The following is a 15821-nucleotide window of genomic DNA, read 5'->3' on the forward strand; positions in this document are numbered from 1 at the left end:
GGAGCCACAGAGCCTGGAGACCTGAGCTGGAGCCACCGAAGCCTGGGGACCTGAGCTGGAGCCACCGAAGCCCGGGGACCTGAGCTGGAGCCACCGAAGCCCGGGGACCTGAGCTGGAGCCACCGAAGCCTGGGGACCTGAGCTGGAGCCACAGAGCCTGGGGACCTGAGCTGGAGCCACCGAAGCCTGGGGACCTGAGCTGGAGCCACAGAGCCTGGAGACCTGAGCTGGAGCCACCGAAGCCTGGGGACCTGAGCTGGAGCCACTGAAGCCTGGGGACCTGAGCTGGAGCCACCGAAGCCTGGGGACCTGAGCTGGAGCCACCGAAGCCTGGGGACCTGAGCTGGAGCCACCGAAGCCTGGAGACCTGAGCTGGAGCCACAGAGCCTGGAGACCTTAAGTGTATACTTGGCAGAACATCTTGTTTAATCATGGTCTCAGCAATCCACATGATTCTTTTTTTTTATTAATTTATTCAGATTATATCTAAATTGTTATCCCATCCCTTGTATCCTCCCATTCCTCCCTCCCTCCCACTTTCACCCTATTCCCCTCCCCTAGGTCTAAGACTGATGGGGACCTCCTCCCCCACCAAATGGTCATAGGCTGTCAAGTCTCATCTTGGTAGCCTGCTTATTCTTTCTTTGAGTGCCATCAGGCCTCCCCACCAAGGGGAGGTGGTCAAATATGGGGTGCCAGCTCATGTCCAAGTCCGTCCCTGCTCTTCACATAACTGCGGAGAATGTCCTGTCCATTGGGTAGATCAGAGTAGAGGTCGATACAAGTAGTAAACATTGAATCCACATGATTCTTATGCTGGAGCAGAGGACAGGAGAGCAGCCTGGGGACAGAGCCTTTGCAAGCAGCTGGAGTTCATGGGTGAAGACTTGAGTCCTCAGGCCTGCTGCCATGCTTCCCTCGGTGAGGATCACAGATCCATTGGCTCCAAATCAAATGCTTTCTTGTATAAGTTTCCTTGGTCTGGGGATAGAAAAGTAACTAAGGCAGATGGGAAAAAAGGGGGGAAAAATCTAAGAATGGTTACTCACAGCCGTATTCCAGAACGTGGGAGCCTGTGACGGGAAGATTGCCGTGAGTTTCCAGCCAGCCTTGGCTACAGAGTCTCAAAACAGGAACAGGAAGGCAAAGGCCAGTGAGAGCGCTCTGCTGGGAAAGACACTTGCAGTCAGTGTGGTGGAGGAACAAACCAGCTGCCTTAAATTGTCCTCTTACTGTTAATCCCGCTAAGTGAGAATAAAGACCATTGTTAGGAAAAGCATAGGCTCAGGACCCCAAGGCCAAGGTCTCAGCACAGAGGAGAGTTTTCTGCCCCAGAGGGACAGAGGGCGGGAGTTAGAGACAAAGACGGGAGGAGCGAGAGGACGAGGGAGAAGGAGAAAAGAAAGAGGGACAGGAGGCAGGGGCGTGGAGGGCAAAGGACGGCCTCTGCGTAGCGAGGTGGCACGTAGGAAGACGGTGGCTCATAAACATGAAATGGGAATCCCTGTGTTAGGCTGAGGTGTTTAATTTTAACTGAGAATATTAATTAGGTGACTCAAAGGGGACTGTGGTGGCTAGACTTCAAAACTAATGACCGCTGGACCTTGGAAGTCAGCCTCAGGAGGAGGAGTGGCCAAATGAGGGAGTAGACCTTGGTGGCTGGCTTCAGGAATGCAAGCTAACACTTTGTATCGAGGCAGAGGGAAGGGGAGAAGCAGAAGGCCTGCCAGAGCCACGCTTGCCACGCCTGCCACGCCTGCCACGCCTGCCACGCCTCCCACGCTTGCCACGCTTGCCACACCTCCCACGCTTGCCACGCTTGCCACACCTCCCACGCTTCCCACGCTTGCCACACCTCCCACGCTTCCCACGCTTCCCACGCTCAAGCTGGCTAGAGTCCCATCAGTCATTACCCAATTCTTTTTGTTGTTGTTGTTTGTTTGTTTTTCTGTTTTTTTTGTTTTTTGGATTTTGTTTTGTTTTGGTTTGGTTTTTGGTTTTTCAAGACAGGGTTTCTCTGTGTAGCCTTGGCTGTCCTGGACTCACTTTCTGGACCAGGCTGGCCTCGAACTCACAGAGATCTATCTGCCTCTGCCTCCCAAGTGCTGGGATTAAAGGCGTGCGCCACCACTGCCCAGCTAATTTATTTATTTTTTTATTTTTATGTGCTTTGGTGTTTTGCCTGCATGTATGTCTGTGTGAGGGTGTCAGATCTTGGAATTATAGACAGTTGTGAGCTGTCATGTGGTTGCTGGGAATCAAACCAGGGTCCTTTGGAAGAGCAGCCCTTGCTTTTAACTGCTGAGCCATCTCTCCAGCCCCCAATTCTTTTAGTAAAATTAAGCAAGCTTTGTTTTTTTGTTTTTGTTTTTTAATCAGGCAGGGCTGTCTCTCTAAAACAGGGTTTGAAAAAACAGCATTGAACACAGGAGAAAGTGGGGCTTTTATAGCTCAAAAACTGCAAGGCTAGTGGGTTGGCAAGGGGGTTGGTTATGTAGGAGCTTGGCGAGGCTTCTTACCAGGGTGAGAGTAAGGACACAAAGCACAGAATGTGAAATGTCAGAGTTCAGAGAACATGTCAAGACATGGTCAAACTTAAGTGTTAAAGGAAACAGGGATGGACTTACCTTAACCTTGGCTTCTAATCTTTTTTAAAATTTATTTACCTTTATTTTATTTTATGTATATTGGTGTTTAGTCTGCATGTATGTCTGTGCGAGGGTATCAGATATTGGAGTTACAGTTATGAGCTGACCTATGGGTTCTGAGAATCGAGCCCAGGTCCTCTGGAAAAGCAGTCAGTGTTCGTTTTGTTTTGTTTTTCGAGACAGGGTTTCTCTGTGTTATCTTGGCTGTCCTGGACTTGCTTTGTAGACCAGCCTGGCCCCGAACTCACATCTATCCACCTGCCTCTGCCTCCCCTGCCTCCCCAGTGCTGGGATTAAAGGCGTGTGCCACCATGCCCGGCTTAGTCAGTGTTCTTAAGCACTGAACTATTTCTCCAGCTCCCGCTTCTAATCTTAAAATGGAGTCAGACTGGTCCATCACTTACCTGCACACACACACACTAAATAAATAAATAAGAAAGAGGTGGAGCGATGGCTCAGCAGTTAAGAGCACTGCCTGTTCTTCCAGAGGACCCGGGTTCAATTCCAAGAACCCACATGGTAGCTCACGACTAGCTATAACTCCAGTTTCAGGGGGCCCAACACCCTCACATAGGCAAAATACCAATTCACATAAAATTAAAATAAGATAAACAAAGGTTATAACAAAAAGAAAACATTAAAGCTAGGCATAGTGGCTCACGCCTTTATTCCAGCACACAGTACACAGAGGCAGGCAGATCTCTGAGTTCAAGGCCAGCCTGATCTATAGAGCAAAGTCCAGGACAGCCAAGGCTACACAGAGAAACCTTTATCTCCGAAAACAAAAACCAAACCAAACAATAAACAAAATTAATTTTAAGATGTGAAGTGGATGTGATGTTACATCCTAGCATATTCCAGAGGTTGAACAAGGAGGATGATTCTGTAAAAGGGGCTATGACGAAGCCCCCAGCCTCCAAAAAGTAGAGACCCCGCTATTTGCCTGGCATCTTAGGATTGTTTATTAGACAGAACTTACTGGATGACTGCTGCACCCTGCAAGGTGCTGGACGTACAGTAGAGAAGGAAAGACACGCTGCCTCCATAGTGGGTAAGGAGACATTCAGGACATTTAAAGGAAGGGCAAATATGGAGTACTTTAGGACCTGTAACAGGGCTGGAGAGACGGCTCAGAGGTTAAGAGCACTGGCTGCTCTTCCAAAGGGCCTGAGTTCAATTCCCAGCCACCACATGATGGCTCCTAACCATCTATAATGAGATCTGGTGCCCTCTTCTGGTGCGCAGGTGTACGTACAGGCAAAACATTGTCTGCAAAATTAATTAATTAATTAATTAAAATGTAAAAAAAAACCTATGACAGAGTGACGTAAACTAGTCTAGGACAAAGGCTGCCCTGAGAATGTTTATGCCGAAACCGAAGGGGTGATGGAGAGAGCAGCAGCAAAGGTGAGCTGGTGGAGGAGACGGGCAGGCTTCAAGAGAGAAGAGGCGCAGCCTGAGCCTCTGAGCTAGGCAGCCTCATCTGCAGCACATCACCAGCCTTCTGGCTGTCTCACTTGTGCCCATGTTGCATCACTAAAGCAAGTCACATGGCCCAAACCAGCCACACAGTTATGAGGACACAGCTTGTCGTGGGCCACAGTGTAACAGACAGAGGATGAACACGGTGTGAGGAGCAGCTGTGAGGTTTCTGCCATGTACACTTTCACGGGTGGACGAACCATTCACTGGACTATGAGGCTCTAAAAAAGAAGAAACAAGATTCAACCTCATCCCTGCCCACGAGGAGCTGCCACCTGGAGCAGGGTGAGCTTGACTGATAGCAGGGGCAGCTAGCTCAACAGCACAGCCACAGCCTGGCATGCGCTGGCCCAGGCTTGGTGTTTACAGCCCACACAGAGCTGTTACCCAGTCCTAAGGCCAGCAGAGTGCACAGCAGTGTGCAGTACAAGAGCTACCACAGGGACAGTGTTCATCAAATGGCTCAGTGTGTTCTCTTGTAGCTGTCACGTCCTGACATAGTGGCATCTAGCCCACCGTCCACACCGATGTCCAGGCTGATTGTCCTAAGATACAGATCTGCGGTGGGAGGCTGCTTGCCTAACTCGCACAAAGCCTGGGATTGCCCTCCAGCATCACATGAGTACTGCGTGGCAGAAACACCTGCCTTCCCAGCAGGCAGGAGGCCAGAGCAGGAGGGCCTCGGCCCACAGCCATTTTTCAGCATTCCATCACTGGGCTGCCCCCACAGCTCCCAGGAACTCCGGTCATTAAACATGGCGGGGTCTGGGTCTCTCCTGCCCCTTGCTTTATATACACTTACCTGTTCATTTAGATGTTCCTCACCCTCACTGAACTACAAGCTGTCTCTGGGAAGTCTGGAACATTCTGTCTTTCTCTACTCCCAGTCTGAGGAAACTATTCTGAGCCTCGTGTGGCAGCACATGCTTTAACAGCACTGAGGAGCCAGAGGCAGGGACAAGCCAGGCTCTGGGACAGCCTGTGCGGCCATGATGGTGACCTGGGTTCAAAGACCAATGTGTTGTAACGAGAGAACTGACCCCACACCTGCACCCTGCCACCGCCACATCCACATGTTTTAAATTTTAAAAACATATAATTACCGAGCGGGTGTGGTGGCGCACGCCTTTAATCCCAGCACTCGGGAGGCAGAGGCAGGTGGATCACTGTGAGTTTGAGGCCAGCCTGGTCTACAAAGTGAGTCCAGGACAGCCAAGGCTACACAGAGAGACCCTGTCTCGAAAAAACAAAACAAACAAACAAAAAAAGTGAAACTAAGAAAAGGGCCCAGGAGGCTGGAGAGATGGTTCAGCGGTTAAGAGCACTGTCTGCTCTTTCAGTGAGGACCCTGGTTCAGTTCCCAGGTTCCACATGCAGCTCAAAACTGCCTGTAACTCCAGTTCCAGAGCTTTCAACACCCTCATACAGACATATGCAAGCAAGACACCAATGCACAGAAAATAAAAAGAAATATGTTATATAAAAAAAGAAAAGGCCTGAAAAGACTGTCTGTACTGTTTATAAATTCAAATTTTACACATAACAATGTCCTCGTGTATTTGCTCTCAGCTCATTTTGGGGTTTATAGGCCATAACAGGAAGAAAGAATTTCAGGTTTTGTCTGGCCCAATTTCACAAGGACCTAAGAGGTTAGATTTTGGCTTAGAGTCGCATAGCAGGTCAGTACAAACCAGTGTTCTATTTTTGTGTTTGTATTTCCCCTTTCAGCATTTTCCTCTCCACAATAAAATGCCATTTGGGAAAAAACTGAGACAAACTTTGGTTTTCTGGAGTCTGCATTGCACTGGTGTTACTGTTTCTCACAGTGTTTTCCTGCTTTAGGCCATCAGACCCTTAAAGTGCATCGGATAAAGGGAACTACGCTCATTGGAGTCAACTTTGTGGGCTATTCAGGGAAGAAAAGCCCAGAAGTGAGTGGAAGCCATGGTTAAAGGACTGGAGATTAGGGCCTGGCTTGACAGCGCACGCCTGGGGTTCTAGCCTGGGCTGATTAGTGAGATCCTATCTCAAAACTTAATGGTTTAGAGAGAGAGAGAACACGGAGTTGGGGGGGGAGGGGTGTGGATGATCAAAACAGGTTGTATGAAATTCTCAAAGAAGCAATAAAAAGAAAGAAAGGGGGCTGGAGAGATGGCTCAGTGGTTAAGAGCTCTGACTGCTCTTCCAAAGGTCCTGGGTTCAATTCCCAGCAACCACATGGTGGCTCACAACCATACTGAGATCTGGTGCCCTCTACTGGCGCGCAAGCTAACATGCAGGCAGAACACTATAATAAATAAATAAATAAATCTTAAAAAAAAAAAAAAAAGAAGGAAGGAAAGAAAGAAGGGAGGTGGAAGGGAAGGGAAGAAACAGAACTTACCTCAGGTTTAAAGCTCCTCTCCCAAGTCATTACCTGTTCTCCACAAGTCAGAAGTGTCTGCTGTGCTTGCTTCCTGGCTAGGAAATTTCGAACTCACCAAGATCTGCGACTGTCGAATTGGTCCTGGTAGAGGATGTCACAATACAGCCTGAGAACGCCACCATCTACAACCATCCTGCTGTGAAGGTGAGGCACACAGGCCCGACTTACCTGCTGTGGAAAATCAAATACATAGTTGGGCGAGGTGGTGCACATCTGTAATCCCAGCACTGGGGAGGTAGGAGCAGGCAGATCTCTGAGTTCAGGGCCAATCTGATCTACAAAGCAAGTCCAGAACAGCCAAGGCTACACAGAGAAACCCTGTCTCAAAAACCAGAAGAAAAAAAAAGAAAGAAAGAAAATCCAGTACACATACCGTGCTGAAGAGTTAAGAACACTGGTGTTTTCCCAGAAGTCCTGAGTTCAAGTCCTAGCACCCACATAGCTGCTCACACTGTCTATAACTTTGGTCTCATGGGATCCAATGCCCTCTTCTCGTATGCAATCAAAACACATAAATAAATAAATCTTAAAACACACACGTGCACGCACGCACGCACACACGCACGCATGCGGGACATAAAGGATGAGCTGTAGTGTCCTTTAGAGCCAGTCTGTGGCAATTCACATTTTATCTTATGTCTGTCCACTGTTCTTTTTTTAGATAGAAGTCATCACCTTTAGTCTAACACCAATAAAAATGGAGCATTGTGTGGTTTTTCTATAGGAAATATTTAACCTTGTGGAAGGATCTGGCTACTTTCGGGTCAACAGCAGTGAGCAAGATATTGTCACCATCACTTACACGGAAGCAGAGAGCTCCATCCAGGTGGGTGGATGCGGCTTCTAGACTGCTGGCTTCAGGTCAAAGTGCTTTTTTTGTTTTGTTTTTGTCGTTATTGTTTTGTGTTGTTTTTACTTTTTGTCAGTGTGTGTGTGTGTGTTTTGCAGAATATTTGATGCCATTGTGATCCTTGAGATTGTGAACTGTACAACCTGTTTTTTGTTTGGCGTGGTTCAGCCCTAACACAACAACTTTCTGTTAATTGTAAACAGGTGATTAAGGCGAGGTTCAGCCCTAGCACACACTTTTAATTCAAGAGCTTTCTGTACACAGGACTTAATAAAGTTAACCCTAGGTCAAGAGGTGGAGCAAGAAACCAGCTGACAGGGATTAAAGAGTAGGAGTGTCCTTGAGTTGAGGGGCTTTTAAGACAGTGGAGAAGTAGAAGGGGCTTTTAGCTCCTGGGCTCTTTAGCTTTTAGCTCTTTAACTCTTGAGCCCCTCGGCTCCTTGGCCTTTGGCTTTTTGGACTTTGAGCTGGCAGCCTTTGGCCTTGGGGTTTTGGCCTTTTCTTCCTGGGCTGCCAGCTGAGCTAGTAGTGAGCCTTTGGTCCTTTTCCATCTGAATGTGAGCTGAGTAGGAAGGTCAGCTGGGTGCTCTCGCTGCCTCTCTGAACTAGTAGATTTTTCACCCCAGCATCTAGATCCTGAGTCTTTGTTGATAAAATAGAATGATTTGGGATTTTCATTTAAAACAACGTGTGTGTGTGTGTGTGTGTGTGTGTGTGTGTGTGTGTGTGTGTGTGTGCGCGTGCGTGCGTGCTGCAGAGCATTGTGTGGAGGTCAGAGGACAAGTTATCAGTGAGTCTCAGGCCATCAGCCTTGGCAACAAACTCCTTATGTCTGGGCTGCCTTTCTGGCCCTAGTTTTTGTTTGTTTTTTTGAGACAGGGTTTCTCTGTGTACCCTGGGCTGTCCTGGAACTCACTCTGTAGAACAGGCTGGCCTGGAATTCAGAGATCCACCTCTGCCTCCCAAGTGCTGGGATTAAAGGTGTGCACTACCACTAACCAGCCAGGCCTTAGTTTTTTTTAGTATTTTTTGTTTTTTGTTTTTTTGTTTTTTTTTTTAGACAGGGTTTCTCTGTGTATCCTTGGCTGTCCTGGACTGGCTTTGTAGACCAGGCTGGCCTCAAACTAACATCAATCCACCTGCCTCTGCCTCCTGAGTGCTGGGATTAAAGGCATGTGCCACCACACCAGCCTGCCCTAGTTTTTAAAGACAGTCTCAACTAGCCTAGGATGGCATGGAACTTACCATGATGTCAAGGCTGACCTTGAACTCCTGATTCTTCTGACTCCACTTCCTAAGTGTTTTTATTATATCTTGGACCAATATGCCCAGCCCCAAACATAACTTTTTTTCTTTGCATTGTATTGTACTGAGTTACAAGTGGCCATTTCAGTGCAAATGAATAATGTACCACCTTTTCTAGCCCTGCCCCTCCTATAGTCTAGTCTGACTTTTAAATGGTTTCCTATACATATAGGATTCTAGCTGGGTGGTAGAGATGCACACTTTTAATCCCAGCACTCAGAAAACAGAGGCAGGTGGATCTCTCACTTTGAGGCCAGCCTGGTCTACACAGTGAGTTCCAGGGCATCCAGGGCTACACAGAAGAAACCTGTCTCAAAAAAACAAAACAAAGCCGGGCAGTGGTGGCGCGTGCCTTTAATCCCAGCACTTGGGAGGCAAAGGCAGGTGGATCACTGTGAGTTCAAGGCCAGCCTCGTCTACAAAGTGAGGCCAGGACAGCCAAGGCTATACAAGAAACCCTATCTCGAAAAACAAAACAAAACAAACAAACAAAAAAAAAGATTCAGTGTTTCTATACATAATCTAGAACTCAGAAATAAGAGGAAGCATTCAGTATTTGTCTGCCTGAGACTCACTGTGGGACTCTGCAGGGTCAGGTCGAAGTCTGACTTCTCCGGATTATCATTTCATGCATGGTCTGTGAAGACTGGACTCCCTTTCTCAGTAGGGTCCTCACTCCTTCTGATCTAGTAACCCCAGATTTTATCACATAGTCAAAGAAATCATCTCCTCACATACAAGATAATCAAGTACTGTTTTCTCCTTCTTGTGGTAGGACCCCATGGTATTGACTCTAAACAAGGCGCTGTATGCAGATTAAGTACCCTGGCACCCTCAGCCCTAGCAAATCAGACACATTCACCTTCACATTTTGAGTGCTCTTGCTCGCCCATGCTCAGCACTCCTCCAGCATGACCTCTTGTCTGAGACTCCATTCATTTCTGGGGTGGGGTGGGGAGGTGGAGGGAACACCACCGGTAGCTTGGTGCTGACCCCTGGGGAAGCAAGCACCTGCCGAGCCTGCATCTCGCAGGACCTGCCTTTGGGTATCCATCTGACACAGTAGACAAACCAGAGAGCTGTGATACTGCGGTGCCATCACAGGCCTTTGAAATGCCTGGGTTTCTGTTGGCTTCTGATACTGACAAGTGCACGGCCTTTTGGCTGGTTTTGGCCGTTTGCCCACTTCTAGGCCATGATCTCAGCATGAGAAGCCGAAACACTGTGGAGCTCCTGGATTGCCACTGCCTTCTGAGACTGGCAGCATTGTTCTAAAACCAGCGAACTGTGACACCCGGTACGGGAACTCTTTTCCCACCTCCCTAGAGGGGCTGGGAACATAGCTCTGTGCCCAGGTCACAAGCCTCACCCCCAAAGCACTCTTGTTACCCCTGAGTGAGAACCAGGACCTCTGATCTGAAACAAGTAGTGCCTGGACTGCCCAGCTGGACGCAGAACTACAACTCGTTTTATGTGACGGTCTCCATTTGCATCCTTTTTTTTTTTTTTTTTTCAAATACATGCCTTGGTTCTTGTTTGTTTGTTTTTAGAGACAGGGTTTCTCTGTGTAGCCTTGGCTGTCCTGGACTCGCTTTGTAGACCAGGCTGGCCTCGAACTCACAGTGATCCGCCTGCTTCTACCTCCCGAGGGCTGGCATTAAAGGCGTGCGCCACCACAGCTGGCTTGACTTGGTTGTTCTTTATGGCTGAAAAAATTCCATTGTGAGCCGGGCGTGGTGGCGTATGCCTTTAATCCCAGCACTCGGGAGGCAGAGGCAGGCGGATCGCTGTGAGTTCGAGGCCAGCCTGGTCTACAAAGTGAGTCCAGGATGGCCAAGGCTACACAGAGAAACCCTGTCTCGAAAAACCAAAAAGAAAAAAGAAAAAAAATTCCATTGTGAATACATGGCACATTTTCTTTATCCTGAACACAAAGCTGGTTCCATACCTCGGCTACTGTGAACTGTTCTGTGTTCTACAAGTGTCTGTGACCCTGACCTGGAGCTCCTGGGTAAATGCCCAGGAGTGGTAGAGCTGTCACATCATAGGTCTGTTTTTAGGTTTGTTTGGTTTTTATTTTTGTTTTGAGACAGGGTCTCACTGTGTAACCCTGGCTAGCCTGGAACTTGCTGGTCTAGAACTCACAGAGGTTGACCTTTACTCTCTGACCTCACACATTCTTTGCCTGCCTTCCTCAGGCCTTTTTTGTGCTTCTTGGCAAAATGCATGTTCTTTAGAATCTTAGGGTTAGCCAGGCAGAAGTGGTGCACCACTTTAATCCCAGCACTCGGGAGGCAGAGTCAGGCGGATGTCTATGAGTTAAAGGACAGCCTGGTCTACAAATCAAGTCTAGGACAGCAAGGGCTACACAGAGAAGCCCTGTCTTAGAAAAAAAAAAGAAAAAAGAAACTTAGGATGGTGCCCCTTGTGAGATTCCTATCTTTGGGGCTGAAGAGATGGCTCAGTGGTTAAGAGCACAGGCTGCTCTTCCAGAGGTCCTGAGTTCAGTTCCCAGCAACCACACGGTGGCTCACATCTGTCTCTAACTCCAGGTCCAGATATCCTGGCCACTGACACTTAAACAGCAGGTGACAGTTTACCAGTGTAAGGTACATCACAGCTGTTATCATGATGAGATGTTGGACTTTGTCAAAAGTGTATTCTGCATCTACTGAAATAATCTTCCTTGAGTCCATGTAGATCGTGTGTGGTGTTTATTAACTTGCATACATGGAGCCAGCTCACATCTATAGAATGAAACCAGTTTGATTACAGAGGAAAACACTTTTTAAAGATTTTATCTATTTAATGTATGAGTGCTCTGTCTGTATGTGCGCCTGCAGGCCAGAAGAGGGCATCAGATCCCAGTGTAGATAGACGGCTGTGAGCCACCATGTGGTTGCCGGGAATTGAACCCAGGACCTCAGGAAAAGCAGACAGGGCTCTTAACCTCTGAGCCTTCTCTCTAGGGCTTGCTGTGTTCTTTTTGTTGTTGTTGTTTGATTTTTGTTTTTCCCAGACAAGGCCTCTCTATGTAGTCCTGGCTGTCATGGAACCCACTATGTAGACTAAGCTGACCTCAAATTCATAGAAATCCACCTGCCTCTGCCTTCCTAGTGCTGGGACTAAAGGCATGTGTCACCTGATTGCCTAAAGTATTTGTGTTTTAAAAAAAAAAGATGTTTTGGGGGCTTAAGAGATGGCTCAGAGGTTAAGAGCACTGCTTGCTCTTCCAAAGGTCCTGAGTTCAATACCCAGCAACCACATGGTGGCTCACAACCATCTATAATGAGATCTGGTGCCCTCTTCTGGCATGCAAGTGTACATGTAGGCAAAACACTGTAAACCTAATAAATAAATAAATATTTTAAAAAATGTTTTATTTTATTACTAGTTTTTTAGAGGATTGTTTATTTATTTGTGTTTGTTTTTGTTTTTCAAAACAGGGTTTCTCTGTGTAGCCTTGGCTGTCCTAGACTCATTCTGTAGACCAGTCTGGCCTGGAACTCACAGAGATCCACCTGCCTCTGCCTTCCAAGTCCTGGGATTAAAGGTGTGCCCCACCACACCTGGCTGTTATTACGAGTATACGTACCCATGTGGGTTTGTGCACATGAGTGCAAGTGGCCACCACGGCCAGAGAAAGTCATTTGATCTGCTGATGCTGGGGTTACAAGCAGCTGTGGGCCATGCCATGTGGGTGCCGGGGACTGAACTGGGGTCCCCTGCGTGGGCATTATGTGCTCTTGACCACTGAGCCACCTCTCCAGTGAAGACTGAGGCAGTAGGGTGCAGACACGGGATGATTAAAGCATGCAGTCCCTCAGTAACCTCAGTACAAAGACAGAAGCCAAGTGTCTGTCAACCCACTTCCACGAGCACCTGCAGTCATGGCTGTCTTAGCTTGGCTTCTATTGCTGTGAAGGGACACAGTGACCAAAGCAACTCTTATAAAGAACATTTCATTGGGGCCACCTTCCAGCTCAGAGGCTGAGGCCATTATCATCATGGTGGGGAGCGTGGCAGCACACAGGCAGACATGGCGCTGGAGGAGCTGAGGTTCTACATCTTGGTCCACAGGCAGGATGAGACTGTGTTGCACACTGGACATAGCTTGAGCATAGGGGACCTCGAAGCCTGGCTCCAGTGACACACTTCTTCCAACAAGGCCACACTTTGTAATAGCACTAGTCCCTATGGGCCAAGCAGTGAAACCCATGAGTCTATGGGTGTCAGACCTCCACAGTAGCTCACATGGATTTGATTTTCTCCATGAGACCTGCTCCCTGCGGATAACTAACGTGTGTTAGATGCTACTGAATTTCAAGTTCCTTAACCTCTGCTTCCATCTGTAAACACTCGTCTTCTTCCTTCTAGTTAGTTCCAGAGCATCCTGGATTTCTCACCCTAGAAGTGTACGACCTGTGCCTGCCTTTCCTGGGTCCAGCTACGGCCCAGCTCAAGGTGTCAGACATACACGAGGTGGAGTTGGATCTGATTGAGAAGGTGAGAGTGGCTGTATGTGATTCATTAGGCCAGAGAGTCATTTCAAGTCAGAAACGATGCCACCTCTGTCCACTCCCTCTAGCATATTCCAACGCAGTCTCTCCTCTGCTACAGTTCGGGACAAAGCCTCAGACTAATGAAATGCCAGCCTTTAAAGAGCACCCTTCTCACCGGTGCCTTTGCCCATTGTCCTCTGTCACCCCTCAAGAGTGTGTCCTCTACTCTGCACCCAACTACTCTCTTCTACACAAAAGCCAAACCCAGACGAAACAAAAAACTACCGCCATTCCAGTATTAAAGATGATGAAAATGACTGGACAGTGGTGGTGCACGCCTTTAATCCCAGCACTCAGGAGGCAGAGGCAGGTGGATCCCTGTGAGTTCGAGGCCAGCCTGGTCTACAAAGGGAGTCCAGGACAGCCAGGGCTACACAGAGAAACCCTATCTCCAAAAATCAAACAACAACAAACAAATAGTACACACAGCTTCAGGGCCATTGACTAACAGCCTGCTGGGATCATCTGGTGTGCACAGAAATGTCTGCATCTCAGACTCAGCCGTCCTTGCTTAATTGGATGTCTGAAGCATGCTGTCTTTCTTTAACTATTAGGTTGAGATCGGCAAAACCGTGTCAGTGGTTGTAAGGGTTCTTGGCTCTTCTAGACACCCTTTCCGGAACAAGTACTTCAGAAACATGGATGTCAGGCTGCAGCTGGCATCTGCCATTGTCACCCTGAGGTGAGTTCGTTCACTCCCACTGTTCTCCTCAGCTGGTGTACTGAGAGCCTCCCTCCTGATGGCCTCTCAGCTTCGCTTAGTTTAGTCCAGACTTTTTCCCCCTGTGCTTGTTGTAGTTTACTCAGTCCATACTCTCTTCCGGTCAGTGTCTCCAGGATGTACTCATTCAACCTGGGTGTGGAGGTGCACACCTGCAACCCCAACACAGATCACACGTGTAAGCAGCCTGTGTAAGAGACCTCCAGGAGAGCCAGGGCTACACAGAGAGATGCTGGGGTTTTTTGTTTGTTTTTTGTTTTTTTATGTTTTTTGTTTGTTTGTTTGTTTTGAGACAGGGTCTCTCTGTGTAGCCTTGGTTGTCCTGGACTCACTTTGTAGACCAGGCTGGCCTTGAACTCACAGAGACCCACCTGCCTCTGCCTCCCAAGTGGAGATGCTGTCTTAAACCACCAAACACAAGTAAAACTGCCAAATCGGCAGATGTCGCACGCCATTAATCCCAGCACTCGGGAGGCAGAGGCAGGAGGATCGCTGTGAGTTCAAGGCCAGCCTGGTCTACAAAGTGAGTCCAGGACAGCCAAGGCTGTTACACAGAGGAATCCTGTCCCGAAAACCCAAATAACGAAAACCTGCCCGATCTCAGCGGTAACACGTGGATCTTTGCAGACTAATGGAAGACCAGGACGAGTACTCTGAAAACTACATGCTCCGCGCTGTCACCATTGGACAAACCACACTTGTAGCCATGGCCACAGATAAGATGGGGAGAAAATTCACATCAACACCTCGGCACATTGAGGTGAGTGAACGCTCGCATCCAAATGTGCTTTCTCACTTAGTGTCATTTATTGTTTTCCGTTTATACATAATATGCTTTGCTTGGGATTTTTCTGTTTAAAATTAACTGTTTTCTTTCCCCTACAATTAAATAAATACATGGAATACAGTTCTTGTAGAAAATTTACAAAACACAAAAAAAGTTTAAGGATTTATAGCTATAAGGGTAAGGTGGGCACGTACACACTGCATATATACATTTATACATACATATATATACATACATACATACATACGTACATACATACATACACACACACATAAACATGAGCTGGTGACACAGCTCAGTTGGTAAAGGGCCTGATACAAGTGCCTTGTAACCACCTGAGCTCAGTCCTTGGGACACACAGTAGGAGAGAACTGACTCCTGAAAGTTGCCCTCTTACCTCTGCACATATGACATGTCTACACATACACACTAATAAAACTAAATGCATAAGGCAGACATGGTAGCACACACCATTAGTCCTAGCAGTGAGGAGGCAGAAGCAGGTAGATCTCCATGAATGTGAAGCCAGCATGGACTACAGCCTGTCTCAAAATCACTGTAATTGATTGATTGATTGATTGATTGATTAAAAAATCTATGACTTTACCATGATCAAATTTTCAATTGTGAGCCAGGCACACGCTTTAACCCCAGCACTTGGGAGGCAGAGGCAGGTGGATCTCTGTGAGTTCAGGACCAGCCTGGTCTACAAAGAGAGTCCAGGATAATCAAGGCTACATAGAGACACCCTGTGTTGAAAACAAAAAACAAAAAAAAAATTCAATTGTGGCGGTCTATGCCTGTACTCTCAGACCTCAGTAGGAACAGACAACAAATTTGAGGCTAGCCTGGTCTATCTATCTAGACAATTCAAGACCCCCAGAGCTTCACAGTGAGACACTGCCTCAAAAAGCAAATTATGTTCTCTTCCTCCTTTTTTTCTTTTTTGTTTTTTTCTTTTTTTAAAGATTTATTTATTTTATGTATATGAGTACACTGTCTTTATGCTCACCAGAAGAGGGCACCAGATCTCATTATAGA

At 47.5% G+C, this 15821-nt stretch overlaps 1 protein-coding gene and 1 long non-coding RNA gene across 13 annotated transcripts in view; one reads left to right on the top strand and one right to left on the bottom strand.

Annotated features, from left to right (window-relative positions):
• Window positions 1-15821, top strand: part of NUP210L (nucleoporin 210 like) — a 93875-nt gene that overhangs the window by 46261 nt on the left and 31793 nt on the right. For all 12 annotated transcript variants that reach the window (XR_014776804.1, XR_014776805.1, XR_014776806.1 and 9 more), the window contains exons 18-23: window positions 5973-6061; window positions 6595-6699; window positions 7280-7381; window positions 13088-13216; window positions 13827-13954; window positions 14621-14753. Coding sequence is in view for 9 of the 12 variants with exons in the window: in XM_084769138.1 (XP_084625264.1) it covers window positions 5973-6061; window positions 6595-6699; window positions 7280-7381; window positions 13088-13216; window positions 13827-13954; window positions 14621-14753 (686 nt within the window). In the remaining 3 variants the exon portion in view is untranslated. The remainder of the gene's footprint in view (window positions 1-5972; window positions 6062-6594; window positions 6700-7279; window positions 7382-13087; window positions 13217-13826; window positions 13955-14620; window positions 14754-15821) is intronic.
• On the bottom strand, window positions 239-9184 carry LOC311590278. The gene is made up of 3 exons (XR_014776818.1): window positions 9168-9184; window positions 1050-2017; window positions 239-981 (listed from the first exon to the last, which is right to left on the bottom strand). It is a non-coding gene; the product is annotated as an uncharacterized lncRNA (long non-coding RNA).

The sequence above is a fragment of the Acomys minous genome (assembly GCF_964271855.1).
Source record: "Acomys minous genome assembly, chromosome: 19".
Taxonomy (NCBI): domain Eukaryota; kingdom Metazoa; phylum Chordata; class Mammalia; order Rodentia; family Muridae; genus Acomys; species Acomys minous.